Genomic DNA, 25,901 nt, shown 5'->3' with positions numbered 1-25,901 from the left:
CAGAGAAGAAGAAAAAAGAAAGTCTCAAATCAGTAACCTGAAATTCCACCTTAAGAAACTAGATAACGAAGAGCAAACTAAATCCAAAGCAAGTAGAAGGAAGGAGAGAATAAGATTAGAGCAGATATCAATGAAATAGAAAACAGAAAAACAATAGGGCAATGAAACCACAAGTTGGTTCTTTGAAAGAATCAACAAAATTGACAACTCTTTTGCTAGACTGACCAAGAAATTAAGAGAGAAGACAAATTGCCAAAATCAGGAATGAAAAAGGGTACAGCATTTAAAAGAATTATATATGAGGTATATAAACAACTTCATGTCAACAAGTTAGACAACTTAGATGAAATGGATAAATTTCTAGAGAGACAAATTGCCAAAACTGGCTCAAAAAGAAATAAAAATATGAATAGACCTACAACAAGTAAGGAAATCGGATTAGTTATTTTTAAATCTTCTCATAAAGAAGCCAGTGAATTTTGTTGAATATTTAAAGAAAGAATGCCAATCCTTCAACGCAGGGATAAAGAGGGGCATTACATAATGATAAGGGGGTCAGTTCTCCAGAAAAACAACAATCCTTAAGGTGTATGAACAGAGAGTCAAAAATACCTGAGGCAAAAACTAATAAAACTGCAAGGAGAGGGCCGGCCCCGTGGCATAGCGGTTAAGTCCGTGCGCTCCGCTGCTGGTGGCCCGGCTAGCAGCCCGGGTTCCGATCCCACGCGCACTCCGACGCACCGCTTCTCCGGCCATGCTGAGGCCGCGTCCCACATACAACAACTAGAAGGATGTGCAGCTATGACATACAACTATGTCAACAACAACAACAACAACAACTGGGGCTTTGGGGGAAAAAATAAATAAATAAAATTTAAAAAAAAAAACTGCAAGGAGAAATAGACAAATCCACTATTTTTTATTTATATATAAACTTTATGTTCAATTTTTCTGTAAATCTAAAGCTGTTCTAAAAAATAAAGCCTATTAAAATAAAACAATTCATTCAACTGAATAGTTGACTCTAAGATTGAAGCTTAACAGTTTTAATAAACTTTATTACAACAATTTTAGATTTACAGAAAAATCACAAACATAGTATAGAGTTACCATATACTCCATATCCAATTTCCCCTGTTACAATTAATGAATCAATACTGATACACTATTATTAGCTAAAGTCCATAGTTTTTTCAGATTTCCCTAGTTTTTCCTAATGTCCTTTTTCTGTTCCAGGATACCACATTACATTTAGTTGTTGCATCTCCCCAGGCTCCTCTTGGCTCTGACAATTTTTCAGACTTTGTTTTTATGATCTTGACAGTTTTGAGGAGTACTGGTCAAGTATGTTGTAGAATCCCTCTATCAAGATATACTTGATGTTTTTCTTACCATTAGATGGGTTTTACAGGTTTGGGAAGAAGAGCACGGAGGTCAAAGTGCCATTTTCATCACATCATAGCACAGCCACAGACACACAGTCAGCATGACTTCTCCTGGAATGTCTGTCAGGTTTCTCTGCTGTAAAGTCACTCTGCTTGCCCCCCAGCCCCTTTCCGTGCTGCCCTCTGTGGAAGGAATCACTGTGTGCAGCCTACACGTAAGGAGTGGGGAGATGTGCTCCGCCCCGCTTGGGAACGAAGTATGTACAGAATTGTTTGAAATTCTTCTGCGTGAGAGATTTGTCTCTTGTTCTCTATTTATTTTTTCAATTCTTCATTCATATCAGTGTGGACTGACGCATACTTATTTTCTACTTCGGGTTGTAATCCAATACCGCTTTATTTTGTTGCTCCGACTGCTCTGCCTTGGCCGTTCCGCTCTTCCAGCTGGCTCCTGTGCCCTTGACGGACTCCAGTCAGTGTGGGGTTTTGTTTCTGAGCATTTCCTTACTTTCTGGTGCTGCTAGGTGTTCCAGGGTCACCTTACATATTTCTTGCCCTAATCTTAGAAGGAGCTATTTCTCTAAGGAGCTCTGGTTCCTCTTATTGGAGAATATTAGAGACCAAGATCAGGGTGCTGGGTTGTACATACATTTTTAAAGCCCTTGGTCAAGGACTCATCCCTTGACTGGAGCAGAGGTGCTCCCCTCTGACTGCACATCAGAATCTCCTGTGGGGCTGGGGTTTTTTAATCCCCAGAATCTGTATCTTCAGAGGCTCCCCATGTAATTCTAAGTCACAGCCAGAGGAAAGAATCACTCCTCTAAGACAGCTATGGTTGTAGTCAGAGGGGCTGGATTCTCACAGAATGTGGTCACAGAATGACCACATTAACATGTCTGTGGGCTCGTAGGTGCCTTCACCCAGTAGAAAAGAATGTGTAGCTATTTCGAATCCTGTTTCTGCCTTGATCAGATGAAGTTCTCTAAGCTTGCACAAATGTCTGAGTCCAAAGGAGCCCTGACCAGCCTTCCTGGAATTCCAGGTTGATACTACTTTCCAGGAACCCCTTGAGCTTCCTCTTGTTGTTCAGTTTCCAATGAAACACTGGGAGTGGTTTATACGAGTCTATAGGAAAGGACAAAAAGAAACACTAATAAAAGATTAAAGGAAAACTTTAATCAGAAACAGAGTTGCAGATTTAAACATGTACATAAAGATGTGCTGAAGAAATAAATGTGATAGAAATAAATCTGAATAGTGGGGTAAATTTTAAAATCTACGTGTAACTGAAATCTTTATGGATGAAGTAATATAATATCTAGGATTTGCCTCAAAATAAACTGATGGTGGGAGAGAGGGCAGAAAGAGATTGATACTTGTTGAAGCTGGTGATAAGTACACAGGGGTTTATTATACTATTCACTCTACTTTTGAAATTTTCTATAATAAAACATGTTTAAAAATCTATATGTAAAAATCTTAGAAATGAAGTATTTAGTGAATTTGTTACCACATATCCTTGACCATCTTGCTAAATTCAGCACCTCTGTGTCCTCAGAAATATATTTAATGTTCTTTCAGATCCAAATATCATTTGAATAGCATAATTACAATTCAGTAAAAAAACATTCCACAAGCATTAGGACTATTCATTCTTTGAATAATGATTTACTGAGCATCCTGTGTTTGTGCGTTGGGCTGGGTTCTGGAGACACACTGTGAACACAGCGTGCTCCTTGCTCACAAATAGCTGAGAGTCTCTAGTTAAAGAGGCAAGCCGTCAGGCAGTTGTGTGAAAGTGTGGGTGGAGCCATGGGAGAGGGGTGGGCCTGGAGCTCCAAGAAGGGGTACCATTCGGAGGAAGGATGCTGTGGTAGGTGAGAAGGAAGCTCCACAATTTCTAAAAATGTTAGTTCTGTGTTGAACCTAAAGCACTGATTTATGCACTTCAGGATTGGAATATACTCAGTTTTAACATGCTCATTTTGATTTGACCATTTATCAAACATTGGTCAACTTTCAGACAGTCTTTTCCTCATTAAATTAATGTTATGAGGAGGAAGCTTCATGAATGTGTCATTTAGAAATATAGCCCTAGTATTAATTTTTAGAATACCATCTCTGGCAGACTCATATTTAGAACACCGTCTCTGGCAGACTCATAGAGAATATGCTGGGATTGTAGGGGCATGGCACGAATATTTACTAGTACTAGTGCCAGCGATTTGCGTTTTTCTTCACTTAATTCTTATGCCAGTCCTCTGAGGGAATACTGTTACCTCCATTTTAATAAAGAGGAAACCTAGGTTCAGAGAAGGCAATTAACTTGGCTTGAGAGATGAAGTCAAAACTTGAACCCAAATATATCTGACTCCAAAATCCATGCTTTTTTCGTTATACATCACTGTTTCTTCTGTACCTGTAGTCTTCAAAACCTTTTTACAGCATACCCCCTAACAGAAATTGGAAAAAAACATGTACTTCTATCATTAAAGAAGCCTCCCACAAAACTGTTATTTTGCATTATCCGTTTATTTGCCACCCTGGAAGTTTTTACACTTAGGGCAGTGAGCCAGAGTTAGATTAGGGTAGGGGAATGATATGCCTTTCTTTTGTAAAATTGCCAAAGGGCTGTTGTGAGGGGGAGTGGGGAAGGAGACCACACCAAAGCTTCCACCTCTGCACATCCCCAGGTGGGTCAGGTTGGCAGAGGGGTACCTGTGGGGGCTGAGGATCTGCCTTAACAGGCTTACGAAGGCAGACTCCAGTTGGCTACACCATACACCCTCCTCTCCATTCAGAAGATAGTGCTGACAGTTTTGCCTTGAGATATTCTCTCTTCTCAAACACAAATTAAATATATACCTCTCTCTAATTTAAATAGGAAAACACTAAAATCCAAATTGCAAGATTTTAAATACAATAGGAAGATCCAGAATTGCAAGACTGCTTTACTTAAGCCTAATCCATTCCTAGAGGAGGGAATTGAAGCACATCTTTAGGAGAGATAAACATTCTGTTAAAACAGTGGTAAAATCCCACACCCTAAGGAAATAGGAATGACAAGACAGCCTCCTTGATTTGAGTTAAGAAATAAGGCCTCTAGCTTTTCAGAATTACAAGTCAGAAGATGAGACTGAACTGCTCTAAGACTTAAGGGAAGACATAAATATAAAAGCAAAAAAGTCACATAAACCCACAAAATGACCCAGGACTTAGATTTTTAAAAAAAAATCCTCAGGGGCTGGCCCCATGGCCTGGTGGTTAAGTTCATCACACTCCACTTTGGTGGCCCGGGTTCAGGCGCCAGGCGCAGACCTACACCACTTGTCGGCAGCCATGCTGTGGCTGTGACCCACATACAAAATAGAGGAAGATTGGTATAGATGTTGGCTTAGGGCAAATCTTCCTCAGCAAAAAAAATCCTTAAATTTCCTGCTCTCCAGCTTTTTTTCTAACATCTCTACATATCACTAATCTTCTCTTGACATGAAGGACATAATGCTGCGAAGGAGACCATCCTGCTTCCCACATTTCTGTGAAGATGCCATTCCTGAATCCTGAAATGCTTCCAGGTCACAAGTACATAAATACTTCATCTTAAAACACTCAGCATGCATTTTAGCCTGGGACTTACAGAATATACCAGCGGTCATAAATCAGGTCCATCCTGTCTGTCTGATCCACTCAGCTTTGTTGATGTTTTTCATGTGACATACAGATCATTCCCACAGGTTTTCCAATGTGGAAAACACTGGTCTTCAGGACCTTGTGACCCCTACACCACTTTTGGCTGTATGTAGATGTGGGTGTACTATAAGAAGATTATACTTAACACTGAATTTGATGTGTTCCCTATAATAGGCATTTCATAAATATTTACTGTTTGGTTCAGCTCTCCCAAATATATGTGCATTCATTAAGAACACTGACAGAGCTTTTTAAATAAACTGATTAGTTAAGAGAATTTAAAATACTGCCACTAAGTGAAGTAAGTCAGAGAAAGACAAATACTGTATGATCTCACTTATATGTGGAATCTAAAAAACCTGGATTCATAGATGTAGAGAACAGATTGGTGGTTCCCAGAGGCAGAGGTTGGGGGAGTGCAAATTGGAAGAAGGTGGTCAAAGGCACAAACTTCCAGTCATAAGATGAATCAGTCCTGGGGATGTGATGTGCAGCTTGGCAACTAAAGACAATACTGCATCGTGTATTTGAAAGCTGCTAAAAGAGTAGATCTTAAAAGTTCTCATCACAAGAAAAAAAATTTGGTAACCATGTGAGGTGATGGATGCTAACTAAAGTTATTGTGGAGATCATTTTGCAATATACATATATCAAATCATCATATTGTACACCTAAAATTCATGCAAGGTTATATGTCAATTATATCTCAATAAAACTGGGAAAAAACACTTGCAAAGATAGAGGAGCATAGTAAAAGTCTGAAATAACACTACAGCTTTATATGTAAGGTTGAAGCAAGTGACCTACCATTTAAGGTATTTCTCCGGCGTGAGCATCCGCTTGCCCTAGGGAAGGCATCTGAGGAGGTCTCCTTCCTGTGTTAGGGGGGCATCTGCAACACAGTGGTTACTCTTCTAGAAGAGTCACTTGTTGTAAAGCGTGGAGCTTTGGAGCAGCAGACTGAGCATTACTTGCCAGTTTTTCTTTGTGTACAGTAGATGACCATACCCTCCCCTCTTCCAAGAAATAACGATTGCACGCAGAACTTTAAACTTAGCAGCACCAAACTCTTAACAATTGAGTTGACATACTCTGACACTATTTCCACCCTGCACACTTTTAAAGAACATTTCCTACATCTGTCTAGTGAGAACGAACATTGGCCTCATGGAAAAGTCCATAACAAGTGAGTTTCTGACAGGGCTTAACCTCTTTTTCATTTTCCAAATCTATTTTGTCGGGTTAGCTCACAGAAAAAGAAGGCCCACCAAAGAACTTAGTCTAAGCCCCACTGCTTTCATCCATCTGGCCAAACTCCAGAAATGTCTGACTTGTGATGAAGAACATGGAGACTCCTCCCAACACACCTGACCTTTTGAATTGGTCTTTGCATTTTTCATTTCCTCGAGATCCACACCACCCTGCCCTGAGGACCTAACCTTGCTGGGGCGTGGACTTGGTTCTTTGCCTTGGTGCTTTCTGCCCTTCTTTAAGCTTCAGCTTCACATGAAGCTTCAGATAGCTAATTGGAGTCAAACTTTACAAAGGTTTGTTTACAAGGAGAGAAAGAAACTGCTTTATTATAAAGTATGGAATTATTTCTTCCCATAGAAGATGCTGAGATGCACAGTTTTTCTCAGCACCACTTCAACAGCCCATTAAGAGCTGTGTTTTCTGTTGCCCCAGTTCCCTTTGATTTGTCCATAGAGGGTGGGTGTGGCTTTGCCTATAGTTGTCGCTTACTTATCTGCCAGAAAATCATCAAACCCCAGATTTACCAACAACCTTCCAAAGGCTGTTCCATTTCTCTAGGGAGCCAGTTATAGTTTGTCTTTTTTTGAAAGAGAATTTCATGTTTAGGCTGGAATTTTTTTGGAGGGTCGCGGGAGTAGAACAGAACTCCAGAGGAGAAGGAGAAAGAAGTATTGCCCAGAAGCTGGCCTTTCCTTGCAGCTTCCTATTTATTCAGCCTTTGTTTTTGTGAGTCCTTGCACAAACAGACTGAATACCTGGATTATGCCCTCATCTGGACTCGAATACACATACATTACATACCCTTTTCTCACTAATCAGCCTGACACATTCCTTTGTGGGTAAATGGTTCCAAAACAAACAGTGTCAGTGCACCTAATTAGCAGCGTTGTGGGCTGTGCTTGGCAGTCCTGTGACATCCTGTTCAACAACAGAGAACAGCAGCCTTGGCTAGCTGTGCTTAGGGAGGGAACAGCTTCTCCCAATGCATATACACTCTTTTAATGATATTTCCTTTCTGTGGCTTTTCTTGGAAAGCAGCCGCTCAGTGAGTATTGGAATGAGGTATGGGATCCTCAAAACAGCTGGAGGAAATTTGGAGTCCTCTTCATAGGTACTTGTGCTGAGGAACCATTAGTTTCCATCTGCTCATTGTTCTTTTCTCTCTCCAGTATTAAAGAGGGGCCTACTGAGGAACTTTCCCATGGTCCTCTAACGCAGCTGGTGGAGGACAAGACTCCTGCCTGTGTTCTAGAATCATAAACTGACAGAGATAGAAGGGACTGTGGAGACCATTTCGACATTTTGGGGTAGAAAAGCTGAAGCCCAGCAAGCTCACAGATTTTTTGAGTGGCAGAAGCAGGGTAGTGATTTGCCAAGATGGAGTTCTGTTCTTCTTAAGCTGTGTGACTGCCTGCTCTTAAATGTATTTATTGTGTCAATGAAGGTTCTTTTTGATAAAAACTTGAGCACAATGCTAGTTTTTTTTGGCTTTTAAACTTTGGTCAAAGAGTAACTTGGTAAATAACATTTCACCTTGGCCTGGTGGCTCCTATATTCACATGTCAAAATGTTTCAGAATGTCTGCTAACACAGACAAGACTTTTGTGAAACCCTCAGAGCTGACCTGACCCTTTATACCATTAAGTCACTTGATAAATACGGTGCATTTATAAACACAACCCTAGCTGGTGAGGCCGCCATTGTTTTTTGAAGCCATTTGTTCACTTGAATAGATGGCTGTCGTCTCCACCTAGACAAATTTCTTACTAGGCTTCTAGTTAGGTGTCTGGTTAGTACTGTGTTAATCATTTTATCTCTAAGCAGTTCAGACACTTAATTTTTTGTTTTTTTAATAGGGAAATGTTTATCATTGTTTAACTATATTTTAATTTTCTAACTAAAAATTTAATTGACGTTCATTATAGAAAAGTTGAAAAGTACACGAAAGAAAAAATTCTCCATACATATGTATGCATATATATTTTTTAATAAAATTGAGGTCGTATTGAATACATAATTTTATATCCAGCTTTTTTATCACATCATATCAGAACCAAGAAAATATCACATTTAATCTATTAACTTTTATTGGTGGATACTTTTACAGGGAACAGTTTTAATTGGCTCTAAAACCATTAAGATCCATTTAATAAGTAGAGGCAGGCTGGTCCACAGAAAGATCTCTGGGCTAGGAATACAGAAGTCTAGATGTCATTCCTAACTCTGCCACTAATTTGTTATGTGACACTTGACAAGCCACCTCTCTTAGGATTTGCCCACCAGGCAGATGGCACTGTTTTAAGCTCTTACTGACAAAGAAGTAAGAGCTTTACTTCAGATCCATTGCTTAGCATTTTGTATTATTCTATTTGATAGTTTGTCATGATATTTTCAGTGAAGTTGACTGATTTTGATACAATTTACCCAAAGGAGTCAAGATATAAATTCAAATTATGATTCAGTCCACCATTTTGAAATAATGTCAGATGCATGAGGAAATGAACTTTTTCTATTTTGTTCACTGCTCCATCCTCTGCGTCTAGAGCAGCACCTAGTAAATGCTCAATAAATAAGTCATGAATGAACAAGAAGTTCACTTTTAGTTTTTCAAATCTGTACTTATTAACATATTTTCTCTTATTTTAAATAGCTTTTAAACTAATTTCAGGGAAATTATCTACTTAAATGTAGACATTACCAAGATTTGTGGCTTTACTGAGTGATAGCTAACATTCTATCATGTTAGGGACAGACGTGTTTAACTGCCTAATGGTGACCATGATGTCAGGAATTTGAGCTTTGCTAAGCTACTCAGATAATTTAATTTTCAAAACATCTTTTAGGTCATTTTTTAGCGTGTGCTTTTTCTTTCCCCGTGGAACTGTAAATAAGTAACCTGAATACACAATAGGGAAGAGAAAGAGTATTTACCTTTCCATACAAAAAATGTTGACTTTTAAGACTGAACAGCATGTTCTGAAATGAACTGTTTTATGCTTTAGAATTACAAAAGGTACAATAGCATCTTGTGGTTTTGTCAGTATACATTTTTGATATTTTGAGACTTTTTCATCCAACTAATTATAGGAGTACAGACAGTAATATCTTGTTCAAGTTGTCTTTAAACATCCTTTTTGTTTTTATTTCAGTGTCTAATGTACATTATCATATCTTTATTAAACCCCTTCAGTATTCCGAATATTAAACCACTCAATGCTGCATCAGGAACATCTACATATGCTATCTATAGCTGCCATTAGTAATCATTCTGTTCAGTCCTGAAGCTTTCAAAGCACTTAAAATAGAAACAAAGGCACAGTCCATAGATGTTCACGCTCTGTACAGAAGTTGCTATTTGAACTGAATTATATCAGAACATAGAACTTTTGTAGAGTCAGAGGAGAGCTTGTCAATCGTCTGCCCGTCACTCCCACCCCCTGCAACACATACCCCTTTCCCATCTCACCCCACCCCTGTGGAGGCTAGTATCCCCACCCAGCACCACACCCGTGGCTAGTGGGAGATTCAGGATGTTGAATTCCAGTGCAGAGGGTGAGAACTGTCTGCCTCACCCTCTTGTCATAACATTAGTCTGAAATTTGAGGGACCCACAAACCATCCTAGAAGGGCAAAAGACTACTACCTACTGTTAACTAGTCTCAATTACTTCTGGTGATGGTTGGGAAGGGTGCTCACAAAAAGTAATAGGAAGAATTTTGTAACCATTTGATGAGAAAACTGGGAAAGATAGCATTAAAAATGTAGTAATTCATGTGAAAAACAGAAATGGGGGAATTTCCTTTTATAAAACCAATAACATAATAGATTAACTTGCAAATAATGAACCAGTGGCTGATTTAAAGACTGCATTGAGGACATCGGAAGCCACCAACTTGAACTGGTTTAACTTTAACTGAGAGATCTGGTTTGGCCTTGAGAGTTGGGAGGTTGAAGTATCTTAAAACCATTCTTTAAGAGGAGAGTTAACACTTTTTTTCTAGAAAGAGAATCCTTAATGGTGGAGAGAAAGGAAATTTAAATTAAAAAATTTAGCTGGAAAGTAGCTTACATCAATGATTTGAAAGAAAAATTTCAGAATTGAGAATGAAAAGAAACAAGCAAACTTTCCTTGGCAGTGGGGAAGACGTGGGGGGCAGGGTGGAATGGGGGATAGTGGGGCCTGAGTTAACCTGAGAGGAGAGTGTGGTTTCCAGGTAATGCCTGAAAGAGGCACGAGGCCAGGGATTTGGAGACAGAAATGATGTGATGTCAAAGCAGCAAGCAAGAAAGATGACTTGCCCTTCCCCTGGCTTCCCTGAGAGGTACTTAAGGTACACTGTTTAAAAGAGAGAGACCTACTCAGGGGAACCTTAATACTTGGAAAGTACCTGAGAGCAGCACTTCACCCTTCTTCTCCCGCCTAACCCTACCCCTGAGTTTCTTACCTCAGTTTCTCTCCCTAACGGGTCTAGAGAGCTCACCTAGGCCACGCCCAGAGACTACGAAAGAGGAAAGGCTTAGTTATTAGTTAGCACAGCACGTGGCTCACCAGACCTAAGCTAAGGGCTCCACGGGCTTCCCCCGGTGAGTGGCTGTGGCGTTGCCGTTGAGAGTTTCCTTTGCTGACAGACTACCACCTCTAGCCTTTTCTACCCAATTCCTATCTTATGAATACACGTGGTGTTCAAAGAAATACGATTTTCAGTGACTTTCAAGTGTCTTCCATGTCTGTTTATTGCTTCTGGACATAGCATAACTACTTTTACTACTGTGATTATCAGTTCCATCCAGCTTTTACTAATATGCAGAGTGGAAACAAAAGTTCCAAGTAATGTTCTCACTGAAAACAGGGGCTGCTCCAACAGGTCTTGTTCACATCTTCTTCCCTCACTCAGTGTTCCTCTACACCAGGTTTTAAGCATGATTGTAGTATTTTCCAAAATAATACATGCTTGGTTCATGCAAAGTAGGATAATTTTACTTATTAAAAGTTTATACATTATTCAACAATTGAACCATGTTTCCTAATTGTATAAACATGTAAACAATCAGTCTATTAGTTTAACCTACCAAATTTGTACAATACCTTTATCACTATATAAAGATGAAAAAAAATCTTAGATGTTCAGAATGTCAAATATGTAAAGCCAGGATTAGTCCTTGACCACCTGAGATGTTTATACAGGTGCATCTCATTTTAAATAAATAAATAAAACTATAATATACATTTTTTTAATTAATGATTGATTATATACATTCCAAAATTTTTTTCACTTAACATAAAGATGTCACCCCATAAATTTTCCTAATATATTCAGTACAGTACTTGACCTCTAACGTTGTTTACCTGAAAGGAGACTGTTTTCTACCAGATATAAAAATGTATTAAAAAATACACAGTATAGTGCTGGCATAGGAACAGACGATGGAACACGATTTCAGAAGGTACAGAAATAGACCCAAGTCATATGGGAATTTAGTACATGATAAAGGTGGCACGCAAATTAGTGCAACAAAAGATGGGTCATTCTACAAAAGGAATTGGGAAGGAGACAGCCATTTGGAGAAAGGAAAATAATGCTGGATTTTACCATCCTCCGTACCTCAAGATAAATTCCAGATGGGTTAAGTATTTTAATGGAAAAAATAAACCCATAAAGCACTAGAAGAAAAGATGGGTGAATATTTATATAATCTTAAAGTGGGGAAGGTCTCTCTAAGCTTGACACAAACCCAGAAGCCATGGAAGCAAAATGCCTTTAAATACATTAAAAATGTTAAATGCTTACAATTCTATAGATAAAGGCAAATAAATGTAAACAGGAACTTGGAGAAATAGTTTCAACATGTGACAAAGTATTAATTTCCTGAATGTAAAAAATCTATAAAAGTCATTAGAAAATGGGCAAAGGACATGAACCAATTTACTGAAAAATATGCAGATGTTTTTACATGAACAATAAATACATGAACAACTCCATATTACTCGTAATTAAAGAAAGCAAAATAAATTGAGGTTCTTAAATATCACCTATGAGAAAATATGAACAGATATGAAGTATAAAACCCTATATAAAAACAATTGTTAATATCACTTCCTATTAGTTTAGATTTTTGTTCTAAATATTTACAACAGCCCTGCTGTCTTTGGAAATGATTGGCCTAGAGCACTGGTTTTCAAGCTTTTATATTCATCAGAATTCTCTGAAGGCTTTGTTAAAACATAGATTGGCAGGCCTTACTCTAGAGTTTACGATTCAGTAAGTCTGGAGTGGGACCCAATCCTTTGCGTTTCTAACAAATTCTCTGGTGACACTGGTTCGGCTGGTCCAGGGACCACACTTTGAAAACCACTGGCCTGGAACACATTGAGTATTAGAAAATTATGTAATACCATCTTGTTAAGAGAGTTGCATTGGTGAAGGAGATAATTAGGGGAACAGTCTAAAATAATGACAAACATTTTGGGTCTTTTATTTGAATGCCTTTCTCCTTCTAAATTTATATCACTAACTTATTTGTAAGCAACTAATCATGCTGTTCATAAACTACATATGGTTTACCTTCTGAACTTTTCTGCATTTTTCTAATGTACCCATGCTTGAAAATTTCTTTTATTTTGGCTGTATTAAGTGTCTTAGTACTTAAGGAACTAAAGTGTAGTATGTTAAATAGAAGTAAGTCCCATTCAGAGTCTTAGATACATACCATCCTCATAATATTTCTTTTAAAGAGGCTTACTTCAAAAACTTGACAGTTACATTTCTCAGTTTTACATGAAAAAGATAGACTGGTGAATCAGTGGGAGTCCATATATAAGCCAAGACTATTTTTTTTTTTATCCGCATTAGCCTAATAATATTCTTAATATTCACTGCCTTTGTCTTAGATGTAGCAAGACATTTCTAAACATTTCATGGGCTCTTAGGTGTTTTCAACTACTTTAGAAATTTTTACAGAAAGCCATTGCTCTTATTTATGGTTCTCTAATGTCTACAATCATAACATATTCTTGCTTTTTCCAGAAATCGTAGAAAATTTTTAAATCCTCCTGCAGTTTCTTTACTTTCTCTATTATTAAACAAGATTTTCCTAAAGTAATCCCAAGAAGAGATGGACATTTGTTTGTTGAACTATATTATGAATTATATTAAGAATTATATTAAATGCCAGGTGAACAATAAAAAAAAAAACTTACAAGTATCAGAAATATCAGTTTTTCCCTATCCCTAAAAAACTGTTTCATTCAGGTCAAATCTATTACAATTTTATATATGTACATACAGTATTACTGAGAAGTTCTGTCACCATCCACAGATTAGCAAGAAGCGTTTATTAAACATTTGCACTATAGCGGTGAGTTACTGTCCCCGGTAGGATAGCAAAATTAACAAGTGAATTAATTAACCCTTGTTTACATTCTATTTCAAAGCCAAGATTTTAAGTAAAGCTTTTGTCAAAGGTATTAGCTGGGCCTTGTTCACAAACTCAGAGTGTAGTAAGACTTGTGAAAGCCAAATAACCTTGTGGGCTGCAATCAGGAAAAACCCTTCCTTAATTAATGCTGGGGATTAAAAGGTAAATAAAAAGATCGTTGCAGGGCATTCCAATTGTTCTTCCTAGATTTGGGTCTTAGCAGGTATTTGGGGATGTGTTGAATAACGTACCAGGACCATGAGGCTAGGACCAGGGGAAGGAGGCCAGATTTCAAGTCAGAAGATGGGAGTCAAGTCCAGAGCTGATCACCCACTTACTAGTTCTGGGACTAAATAAGCACCAGTTATTTTATTATTTCATTTCATTTCATTTTATTTATTTACTGACTAACATTAAAAATGGAAAAACAAATAGTACCTAGCTCTGAGAGTTATTATAAGGATAATTTATGTAAAAACAGGCAAAGGGCCATACTGATGTTGCCTGATTTAAATGTCTAATATTGATCTTACTGTATTTGCATTTACTGTTCAGAACTATTGGAATAGCTTTACAAACTAGCGTATACATGCCTAAATCTGCCAGACATTTGGCCAAAGGAGCTGGATCCTTTCCAGTCTCATACAATTCCAGTCAAACCATATGGACGCCTTTCTAGCCACCCACACCTCCCTATCCCCAGCCAAATAAAGAAAAAGAAATCACAATGAACAATCCCAAATGTGACAGGCCCAAATGTGGTCCATTCCTCATCTGCAAAGAGCCCGATGGTTCTGTAATCTAACGTTTCCAGACCCTTTGCTCTTCTCCTCCGCATCCCACCTGCTCTCCTGAGCAGAATAGAGGAGATCTGGAGAGGGGTTCTCTGGCAGTCATGGCACAAGGCTGACTGGAGGTGGTGCTCCAGGCGGCGGCTATGAAACCTGGACTCTCCTCAGCCAGCAGCACCAACCACAATCATTTCCTACTGAAATTGTGTGCTAACATCTCTTTAATTTAACCCTCCTGTTTCCCACAAAAGAATGAATGTTAGATTGCAGCATTTGTTTCAATCATGTTTAATTCATTTTACCTCAGCGTGTTCAGTAACGTGTTCTGTGTATTCTTGTAAACAGCACTCATAGGGGTGTAGGTACATACATAGCACACGTGCAAGCATGTGTAATATTGCTGATTTCCCGTCTAAGCAAATGGTAAGTTGTTTGCTAATATCCGTTTAGTTACACAATAACAGAAGAAAACACCAATCTAAAACATGAAAACAGGGGCCAGCCCCGTGGCTTAGCGGTTAAGTGCGTGCGCTCTGCTGCTGGCAGCCCGGGGTTCGGATCCCGGGCGCGCACCGACCCACCGCTTCTCCCGCCATGCTGAGGCCACGTCCCACATACAGCAACTAGAAGGATGTGCAACTATGACATACAGCTATCTACTGGGGCTTTGGGGGAAAAGAATAAATAAATAAAATTATTAAAACATGAAAACAATCAGGCCGCAACAACTCCTCCCTTAGCTGAAAATCGTCGTCTTGGTTTCTTGGAAAAACCAATAATAGCTAGTGGGCCTATGGGGCACTTGACATAGTAGCCACGCAGCAAACGGCTCTCGCGTGATTGGTAACATGCACTTATTTCCGCACCCACCCTGTTCATTGTGGGCTCTGCAGAGTGGAATCACCAAAGTTCTGCCCTGCTCTGTGGGTCTGTCCTTTCGCTTGTCAGAGATCCAACCAAATTCAAGCCTGAATTTCAATCCTAGTGAAGTATCTGAGGTCATCGCCTGAGCCAAAAATAAAAATGCAGCGGGAGAAGAACCCAACATGAACAGAGCAGAAGCATTTCAGTGACCTCAACTTGGGGCAGGGGCCTTTAGCAGCTTCCTGTGATCTCCCTGTGTGCAGCTAGAATCTGGAAGGGCGCAGACAAAGCCATCGAGCCTGTCTGGAATTGGTCTCACATCATCGGCATTCCAGAACAGGCTACTGTCTGCAGCCAGGAATTCTTGTTTCTTTGCCATAATATTTGAAAAGCAAACCTTTTTCCCTACATATATTTAGTTCTGTTAGTTTGTAGCAGACTAGTTTTCTTGGTTTTGATAGCTGTAATAAGAACTAATTGTGTCTGTCCAAACTCTTGGCAATTAACTATTAGATTTCTAAGTTATGACCTCTCCTTCACTTGCCGTAGGTCAGTAAGCTAATTTTTAGGTCCAAGACTGTTCATAAAACACATAGTCTCATTCTATGGTACCTTTACTAAGATAGAATGAGATATGCGTTGCCCCCAAATGGTGGAGATGTTCCCCTGCCCTGACCCCAAGGAAGGGGCCCAGTTTGCCAGGGCACACATGGATAATTAAGGGCACTGCCCCCTAGAGTGTCTGCAGAAGCAGAACTTGAGTTCTTCCTTCCTTGTCCCACATTCTACTGTGCATCCAGTGCTGATATGCACCTGTGGCTGTGCCAATGATGAAAACACAGAAATCCTTCCATACAGGGTAGTAAATGACTGCTGCCTCTAGCCAGCCCCTACCCCCAAAAAACAAAACACCCAGAACGTTTAACAATTCTAGTTTTCTTCTTGGGGAGAGGGGATGCTGGTAAGGATTGGGAGAAGGCTTAGAAAGGAATCTTTAATGTTTAATTGAAATTTTATGATATAGAGGGAGGATCAGCTCCTTTTGGCCAGATTTCTGATAATAAGAGCTGTATATACTAGTTCATATAAGCTATTTCATAGCTTGATTAATCAATGCAAATCAATGCAAATAAAATGTAAAGTAATGCTCTCCACTTTAAGGCTCATCTCATTCGGTCCCAGCTTGTCAGTCTGAGACTTTCCAAAGAGGGGCCAGCAAGGCTACATTCCCACTCATTCATCCACAGACCTTGGGGCAAGAAAATTTGCAAAGAAGAGGATAAAATCCAGAGTAGCCTTTTTCCCCCTGCACAAAATCTGCAAGTTGTAAGGAACTTTAGATACCATCTAATCCAACCTTCTCTTTTACCTCTGTGGAGAGCAAGGTTCAGAGATGAAGTAACTTAGCCAAGACCCCAGTGATACTAGAGCCAACCCGGACTAAGAACTCAGGGTTCCTCACTCTAGGTAAGCTCTCCCCTCTGCAGTAAGTGGCCTCACTGATATTTTACTGGTCTCCTTTTCATTGCAGCAGTTGCTTAAATCTAATTGCTTCACAGTTTAGTAAAAGCGATTTATTTTATGGAGCAAATACAAACAATTTTGGTTTTGAGTCACAAGAGGGCCTAGATAGGGTATGAAGAGGCAAAGAACAGAGAAACAGAGAAAAAGCCCAGAGGTTCTTGGCCAAGGAGCAAATAAATGCAACTGAGGGCCAACCATCAAGATGGCTTTTGGGGACGACTGAAGAGTGGGAGTGAGTTGATAGAAAGTTAAGGCTTACTAAGCATTGCACAGATTGAGTCATGTGCATTGACTTCTTAAATGATGTTCTAAATTAACTTTAGAAGCCACAGGACAGTCAGTGCTAGTGAGTTTCAGCTATTTTAATCAAATTGTGTATTAAAAATATATATCTGTGAAAATGATATGCATAAGTACACTATGCTAGACCTTATTGCTTGGTATAAGCCAGAAGGTGACACTTGCAAATCCGACCTGGAGAGGGCGCTATTTAAGTGCTCCCTGGGTTCCCCTTTATGATGCCTTCTCCAGATAGACAGGTCAATGGTTCTCAGCTGGGAAGATCTCCCTGCCCACCTCCCAGGGGACATTTGGACATTTGGCAATATCTGGAGATATTGTTGGTTGTCACAACTTGGGGGGCCGGGGAGGTTGCTACTACCATCTAGTGGGTAGAGGACAGGGATGCTGCCAAACATCCTACAGTGCACAGGACAACCCGCTACAACAAAGAACTATCTGGCTCAAAATGTCGATAGTGCCGAGGTTGAGATCCCTGGATTAAGTGAAGCAATGGATGTTTTCAGGAAAAACCCAATGGATGGCTTTGGTCAATAACAAATACATCTCCATGCAGTTGCATTCTCGATGACACCAGGCAGGAGGACATGCAGTCTTTGTTCTCTGTGGTGTACAGCAACAACCAAAAAGCCATGAGCTGCTAATTGCTGGGCCTGGGTGACTGACTCAGAAATGAAGATGCTGGCTGTCATTTGATTCATCACTCAGGAACACCGAAGGGACACCCCTGTTTCATTACGTGGTGCAGTGTTCTGCACAGAGGATTACACCGGTAGATTTGCCTTATATAAAAGACATCTTCCTGAGAAGTTGTGTTTGTTAAATCATATTTTAAATATAGTCAGAAAATTCAGCAAACTCTAAGGAGCCAGTGAATCTTTTTAAAGTGAAAGGTCCTTTTTAATAAAGTCCTATTCTCAAAAAGGAGCATACCTATATATTGCATTTTTTAATGTAAATACTTTCTTTTTACTGCACATTACATTTTTATTACAGAGCTCCATAACTTTTATGTAGGAAACAATTTCTCTTCCTGCTTTTCCTTTAAAGAAAAAACCAGGGGGAAAATTAACAATAGATTCTCTGAATTTGGTAAGGTCATTGATCAGTCTATCCATTACACAAGTTCAAAAGATGCCTGCTGGGTTACGAATTATTAGAATATAGGACTTGCTTCTATTTTTAAATCATTAATTTTTTATCTCAGAGTTTTTTCAGTTGCTGACCTTTGGCTGGAAAGAACAGGTGTCCTCAGTCCCTCCTTCACCCCATGGGTGATTGTTGCACCAGAAATATCCGATAAGACTCAACCTCCTCACTCACCTGGGGAGACTGGTATCAGCAGAGATAAGGGAGTGGTCCTGAAGGAAGCCAGTGGTTTTCTGCTTATCAGCCACTGCCCAGGGCAACATCCCTGGCTGTATAAATCACTGACTAACTCAGCAGGGCAAAGCGGGCAAGAAGGAGGAAATTTATTTGATAAAGCCACGTGTCACCTTAGTGATAGGAGGTTACAGAGGTGTGACCCAGCTGGGACAAAGCCACTGCCACTGGGGAGCCAGCTCAGAGAGGCACTAGGAGACCTGGGTCTGACCTTCATCCCCACTGGAAGGAGGAGCTGAGGGCATGGGGATCTTACAGATGCCCTACCATGTCGACTACCCTGGCCAGTGTAGCTCCAGTGTCAAGAAGGCAGGTACTGGAGCCCCCGTGAGAGATGGTGTCATGCTCACCTGCTCTTTAGAGCACTTTCCCTGCACGAAGGCATGAGCTGCTCCCACTCAGACGACCACACCACAGTAAGAGCCTTGGCGAGGCTGCCTGGAGTCCGGGGTTCTAGTCACAACCCTGTCTTTAACTCACTGTGTCCTCAGGAGGCAATCACTAGCCCTCTCAGCACCTTAGTTTTCTTATCTGTGAAGTGAGGGGGTTGATCAAGATGTCCTCCGGGTCACCGTGGTGGCATAGGTGAAATCAGGCTGAAGTGAAGATTTGGAGAAAGGCAGCAGGCAGCTGCTTACACTGGAAGGAGCAGTCTTAGCTGTATTACTAAGCACTTAGTGTGTGCCAGGAACTGTGCTAAATGCTTTATCCATTATCTCATTTGAGCCTCACAACACCTTTGTGAGGTGCATGTTAATGGAAACTCCACTTAACAGATAAGGCAATTGAAGCTCAGAGAGGTGAAGTAACTTGCTCAAGGCCCTTGTCTTAGTGTGCTCAGGCTGTCATACAAAATACCACAGACTGGGGGCTTAGACAGCAAGTGTCTATTTCTTATAGTTCTGGAGGCTGGAAATCCCAGACTGGGGTCCAGCAGGGCTTTGGTCCTGGGAAGTGCTCTCTTCCTGGCTCAAAGACAGCCGCCTTCTTGCTGCAGTTTTTACACAGCCTTTCTTTCCTCTGAGTACATGCAGTGGGAGAGAAAGAGAGGAGCTCTCTGTCGTCTCTTCTGATAAGGACACTAAACCTATCAGATCAGGGCCAACCCTTGTGACCTCCTTTAACCTCAATTACTTCCTAAAGACCCTATCTCCAAATATAGTGAAATTGGGGGTTAAGCCTTCAACAGAAGAATCTAGGGGGGGACACAATTCAGTCCATAGCAGTCATACAGCCAGAACGTGATTTGAAAGTGGGATCTGAAGTCAGGTCATCTCACTGCCTGCTGTTCTAACCACGGCTACGCCACCCTTGGCCCAGGGAACTGAGCTGGGCATAGACTGCTGGGTGCAGTGAAGCCTCTGTCTTTCGGTCTCTCTGCTGGTAGATATAGTCCCTTCCCCAGTGTCTCTCCCTCCAATTCAGGGCCTTCTCTCCTGGGTATGAGGCTGCGTGGGAAGATCCTCCTTTGACCAAACTTTCTGAATCTTGAATGGTGCCTGGGGTGAGGCAGTGGTAGGCTAGGGAATGGTGCCCCAAAAACTATCCTACGCCCAGGACTGAAACTCAAGATATTATAGGAAAAGCAAAAGAAGCATAAGGCTGAGCCCCAAGGACTGGTTCCTTCGTAGCCATCTTTGAACCTGGTCCAGTGCTGGACCTCCATGGATCTTGCTAGTTGAAACAAAATTATGCAGGCCCAATTCCCTGGGCTCCTGGGATGAGGTAATAGTCGCTTGTCACTCATGTATGGAAGGACGAGAACTTAATCCACATTGGAAGCCACCCACTGGAGCAGCTACAGCTGTGCTTGTCAGTTACTTGTTATTAAAGACTTTGCAGTAAAAACAAGCCATTTAGACTCCTGTACAGGCTTCCAGCAAGCCACACAACAAACTAGTCACTCATCTGGAATGTCTCCTCTCTATAAATTACACGATCTGTGTGTTGTTTTAAAAATATACTTTCTTCCCCACTCTCTCATGCTTGTCTGTTCCCACGTGGGTTATAAAGATAGACTTATAAAGGTGGGGAGTTTTCCTAATTTTTAAGAAACTCAAAAGAACAAGAAACCACAGGATATCATTCAGAAAATGAAAATGTGTCATTTTACCTTTCCAAACAGTCAGTTAAAGGCAAAGAGTAACAGAGAAGCACTTAGCTCCTGTTAGCTCAAGTGGAAAGCTGCGTTTCCACAGCGGTTAGCGCTGGGCTTGTCACCAGCGCTCCCAGTGTTTTCTGCTGGCAGGGCGCTGCCCTCCCACTTCCTGTCGCCTCACCCTGGACTTACCACCCACACTTCTTTCTCAGTAGAGAGGAAACAGAGCTTCTAGAGCTCCGTCCGTCCGTCGTCACCATGACCAGAGCTGCTCAGTGGCTGCTGGCTCCCTTCCCCCGTAAGTTATAAGTCTCTCCTCAGCTAGTGCTAATCAGAAAAAAATGTTTTCAAGTGAAATTCAACCTTGAGCACTTTAGAAAAGGGAAGAGCCCATTTCTATGAGTCATTTCTCTTTGCAGTGGCAGGACTGTCTGGAATAAAATGTCGTGCCCCTAGCTGCACAGAGGCCACTGGACAGCAGGCTTTTGTCTTGTTCATTTCAACCTTGCTTATCATGTCCGTGGTTGGCTTTTGCAGGTGTGAAAGCTGTGGAGCCGTTTTCCATTCTGAATGCAAAGAAAAGTCTGTCCCCTGCCCGAGGTGTGTCCGCCGAGAGCTGCAGAAGAAGCAGAAGTCTTTCTGGCGGAGGCTGAATATGGATGAGAGCCTGGAGGAGGCTTGCAACATGTTTGAGCTGTCCTACCAGAACACCTGACTCAGCAGGAGCCCGAGGCCAGGGACTGACCTCTGGATGACCCGTCAGCCCCAGTGGCTCCCTAACAAGCCAGTTAGACCCCTTTGGGAGAAGAGTTATGTCTCATCTTTAGCTAGATATAGACATACATTTATATGTACACACATGCATACCTATACGTCCTGTGCGTATGTTCTGTAGAAAGTCGTTGTCTAAAAGGTCCATGCAGCCTCTGTGGCTCAAACAGTTACCAATAGCTGAATTATACTTAGCCATGAATTTCAGCTGCTTGCTCCCTAGCAAAATGTGGTTTACACACAAAGCTTTATAGTTTAGACTTTTTTTTGGCTCTCGGGGGCTATTTTATTAAACAGGACCCAGGAGAAAACATGTCCTGCAGAACAGCAGCGCTTCAGGTTATTTTGTGTTATTTATTTTTAGCCTTCACAGAGGATGAGGTACCTGAGACAAGCGCCCATCATCATCTGTTTCATAAGAAAATCTTCACAACATAGGAATGCCTCCTGGACCCTTCCCTGGGTCTCTCCCCTCGGTTTCTTCTGCAGAGGTGGTTTCTGAGCCAAGCAGCTTGGGAATCAGCAACGCACGCACCCTTGGACAGGAAGCACGTGCCCTGATTTACCAGGAGAGCTGGTTCTGGTTTGCGAGTTCATCAAAGAAAGTTCCTCCTAAGAAAAGAAGAGAACTCAGTGACCAGTAACTACATGTCGGCGGCCTTTTTGTTGGTACAAAGCCCATCACCCACCCAAGGATGCGACGCTCCACCATATTGACAGGTTGCGAACATGGCTCTCTTAAGAGCTGTTTTCCAGGGGTTTCGTGGTGATATTTATGATTGTTTAATGGTCCTGGCCTGAGGAAATTTCCTAGCATTGTTTTTCAATGTTTGGGTTTGTAGACTGGTAGGCAGAGTATGTAGTGCATACATTCCAAGAGACAGTCTTCAATTTCTTTTCACAGAATCCTGTGTAGGCAATTCCTACTGATTCATTTTAAATGTTTTATTTCTCATTGTTCTTCATTGCACTTGCATTTTGACCTTTAATTTGTCATTTTAACCAGTTCTACTTTCATATTTTTTTAATTGTTTAAAAAATCAAAGTAACATGGAACTCCAAAATACCAACTTTAGAATATTAAGAAAATACCAAACTTACAAATATAATTAATGAATTAAACCTAATATTGTTTAAATATATATATACACACACATATATAATTGCCTCGTTAAAGTAAAAAAAAGAAGTGCTAAAATAATATCATAGGAATAAGAAATATAATGAATTGCTTCGCCCTCAGCAGGGTAATGTTGTCCCATGCAATCCCCTTTTAAGAGCCAGCATAGCAGCCGCTGTGATGGAAAGGGCAGGTGGGGTGAGGCTGGGATCATGGCTCCCATTCCTTCCACCTTATCTCTTCCCAGAACAGAAAAATAAGCTTATACTGAAGCAATTCTTAGTGGACTGTATGAGAAGATTCTGTGTGTTTCTACTGAGCAGATGCCTTCAATGCCTTCCTGGTTTAGTAGTTTCACTACTCTTAGGATGGAGAATCAGTGGCTCCCAAAGGACACGGTACATTTACCCCACTGCTCCTTGCCCCCACACTATGCTCCTCCAGATCCCAACTCATGATACTCCGTCCGTGTAGAGATATGATGTTTCAGACTTTTGTGCAGAAAGTTAGGCATAAGCATTTCACCTCTCAACTCACGCCGGTCCCTTTGACCACACATTTCAACTGAAGAGCTTGGCACCACAGACGCATTGATTTTCTGATTCGACAGGAGCTGTAACCAAGGCCTGACAGGCCCATTCATGAGACGCCTTACCGTGCCTTTACTCTTGGAAAACAGGTTGACTTTCCCCTACTCTTGTTACAGAGAACGTGTGCACTAAAGAAAAGGGGGGCAATCTTAAACAAGTGCTTGGCAAACAGGCAAACAGATTTGGTCATCTCTTCTTCCCTCCTCTCCTTCGTGAAATACAGTATTTATATTTTCCAGCCTTGGAGAAGAGAGAACAGGATCTTTCACGAGAGAATTACAGACCTGCTTATTATAAAACAGATGTGCTCCGATGGCAAAGTGCCTTTTCCCTCCGCCCCAGCTCCCAGTCACCAAAGCTTGCTCTGCCTTCCCTATAATTAATGTACCGTGATTCCAGCTCTCAGCAGCCACCCCAGCGCTCTGCACTGGAGGCTGACGTGCAGGGCCGTCTCCTCCCCTTCAGGCACGTTTGGTCTGTGTACAGAACTTCCTGCCCCAACTCCCAGGCACCCAGAGTCAGACCTGCCATGAGTCGGGGTGAAATTCTGGACCCTGTTCTAAAGGTCTTTGTTTCCACCAATGCCCAGTTAGAGGGCCCTGCTAACTATGAGCAGTCCCTGCTACCCAGAACCGGAACTGGACCCCAGCTGTGCTGTTTTCTCTCCTTTTTGTACATCCCTGACAGCCTGCTGGTGCTGGCCGCAGGCCTACACAACCTTCAGCACCACCACCAAAAGCTGATAGGACAGAGCAGAGCTGGCTTAGGAGTTGGGTCAGCCATGAGAATTCAAAATTGTTGTTTTCAGCCCAGAATGCCTTAGAGCACATGAACGCCCTTACTGTTTTCAACCCTAACAGATTACCTGGTACACTATTAGGTAATTGTTCCACTGCTTAGAAGCTGTCGAAACAAAAGCAAATCTGTGGATTACCACCTGCTTAAGACCAAGCTAATACCTGCTTTCCCTCATGTTCCGTTTTTCATCCCATATTAAATATCTTGCACATAAAGCACGTGAGAAAATGGCCAATTAATCTTCTAGAGCTGGCAGCCGACTCAGAGGACACTCTCTTCACTTGAAATGCCCATTCCCCGGTGTATCACTTAAGGAAATCCCTCCTAACAGTGCCAGAAACTCATTTGAGACAGTCCAACCCGGTGAAGTGTTGGCATCTAAGCCACAGTAGAGAAGCCAGTTCCTAAAATAGACCCCGGTCTGCACCACGGCAGGAAGGCCACAAAATACCTAAAAAGCAGTAGATGGGAATGGCAGCCATGTTCTTCCAGGGCTGCTTTCTCCCAAAGCTGGAAACCTCTTTATGTGAAAACCATGTAAAATCTCATCTTCCCCTTTGCTTCACCACCTCTCCAGGGGACTGCATGAGAGTCGTTTTCACGTCTGCAGCACTGAAGGCTAATCTTTTCAGGAGCTTTAATATTTGATTAGCCAAGAAGGTAATCGCTTTTTGATTCTCCTAGACTAGGCCTCCAACAAGAGAGAATATCACTAGTGCTTGGGATTTGTGGTTTCCAACCAGCGCAGTGGTATCCTTCAGTCTCCTGCAAAGGGCTGAGCCATGAAGTCCTTCCAGCTGCATTGAGAACCGAGCTGTTCTTGTGGCTCTAGCTGCCCAGGCAGCCTTTGCTAAGCTGGAGTGAGTCCCCTGGGATGTGGTCTGGCCTGTTTTTGTGTCTGCATATGGACACACTGAACGATACAGTGGATAGTTTCTTCCGTGCCTGTTCAAAAAGGCTTGGCTTCCAAACCTGTGGGCTTGTTCTCTACCCACTGGCCAGAAGAGGCCATGTGTAAATTACTGATCAGGGTGCCACACCAGACACTTTCTGCCAAGAGAGGCATTATCTGAGAAGCAGAGACACACTCTGCTCCTAGTTTAGGGTGAAGCCATGCTGCTGCTTGTAGGTTTGGGCAGAATTATTCATCTGCGCTGATCTGCCGCTGATTTGTTGAAATAACTGGATTCTGAAGTAAATCTTCAGCTCCTAACTCAAATGCTGCCTGGAGTCAACACAAAGGTTATATTATTTTATTTTTTACTTCTCCCAGTGAAGAGAGATGCATGCTCTTTCCCCTTATTTCTTGAGTTTTCTGTCTCACTCCTTTTCTTATTATAAGATAATGTGGAAAAGTACAGAATCTGGGGCAAGGCTGAAGGAAACGAGCACCTCGCGCCTGGCAAGCATGGAGTCAGTGGGAACACTGTCTGTTCTCTCCTTGGCCCTTGTTAACCACCTGAGTCCAGTAGAACTGGCTGCTCGAGGCCGAGCAGTGACGGGTGAGGGACCTGCTCGGTGGACCTAAAGACCGGTGTGGATTCCCATCACATGGGACACATGTGGACGGTCAAGTCCCCGTACCCCAGTCCTTGTTAAACTCCAGGTAGAAGTCACAGTGACCTAAGCACACCCTGTCAGGAGTCTCCTTCAAGATGGGTTCCAAATGATCCTGCTAGGTGGCACTGCCCTTGTACAGTGGCCTCCGAAGTGACAGAGGCTCTGTTAAACTCCAGTGAGGAGACAGCTGCTGTCTTGCTTTGCTTCCTCCCTGTGGAAAGAGAAGCTGTCTCGTTAGCAAGGTCTGGAGTGAAGCCAGTTGTTACCCAGGTAAAAGATGCAGATGCCCACAGTGACCCAGCACAGTGGAGGTTCCCTGCTACTGGCCGTAGAGCTGAAAACCAGTGTCTGTCCCTT

At 41.6% G+C, this 25,901-nt stretch overlaps 1 protein-coding gene across 6 annotated transcripts in view; it reads left to right on the top strand.

The window, feature by feature from the left end:
* PLEKHM3 (pleckstrin homology domain containing M3) overlaps positions 1–24,651 on the top strand; it is a 175,486-nt gene extending 150,835 nt beyond the window's left edge. For 5 of the 6 annotated variants that reach the window (XM_058549718.1, XM_058549715.1, XM_058549716.1 and 2 more), the window contains one exon: positions 21,243–24,651. In XM_058549718.1, coding sequence (XP_058405701.1) covers positions 21,243–21,420 — 178 coding nt within the window. In that variant the 3' untranslated portion in view covers positions 21,421–24,651. Of the gene's footprint in view, positions 1–7,498; positions 7,885–21,242 lie in introns of those variants that run through there. The other variant, XM_058549721.1, reaches the window with a different exon arrangement.
* Positions 24,652–25,901: the final 1,250 nt, after the last annotated feature.

Source organism: Diceros bicornis, chromosome 10 (assembly GCF_020826845.1).
Source record: "Diceros bicornis minor isolate mBicDic1 chromosome 10, mDicBic1.mat.cur, whole genome shotgun sequence".
Taxonomy (NCBI): Eukaryota; Metazoa; Chordata; class Mammalia; order Perissodactyla; family Rhinocerotidae; genus Diceros; species Diceros bicornis.
The sequence above is the reverse complement of the archived record's forward strand: the minus strand, read 5'-3'. Positions and strand labels throughout refer to the sequence as shown.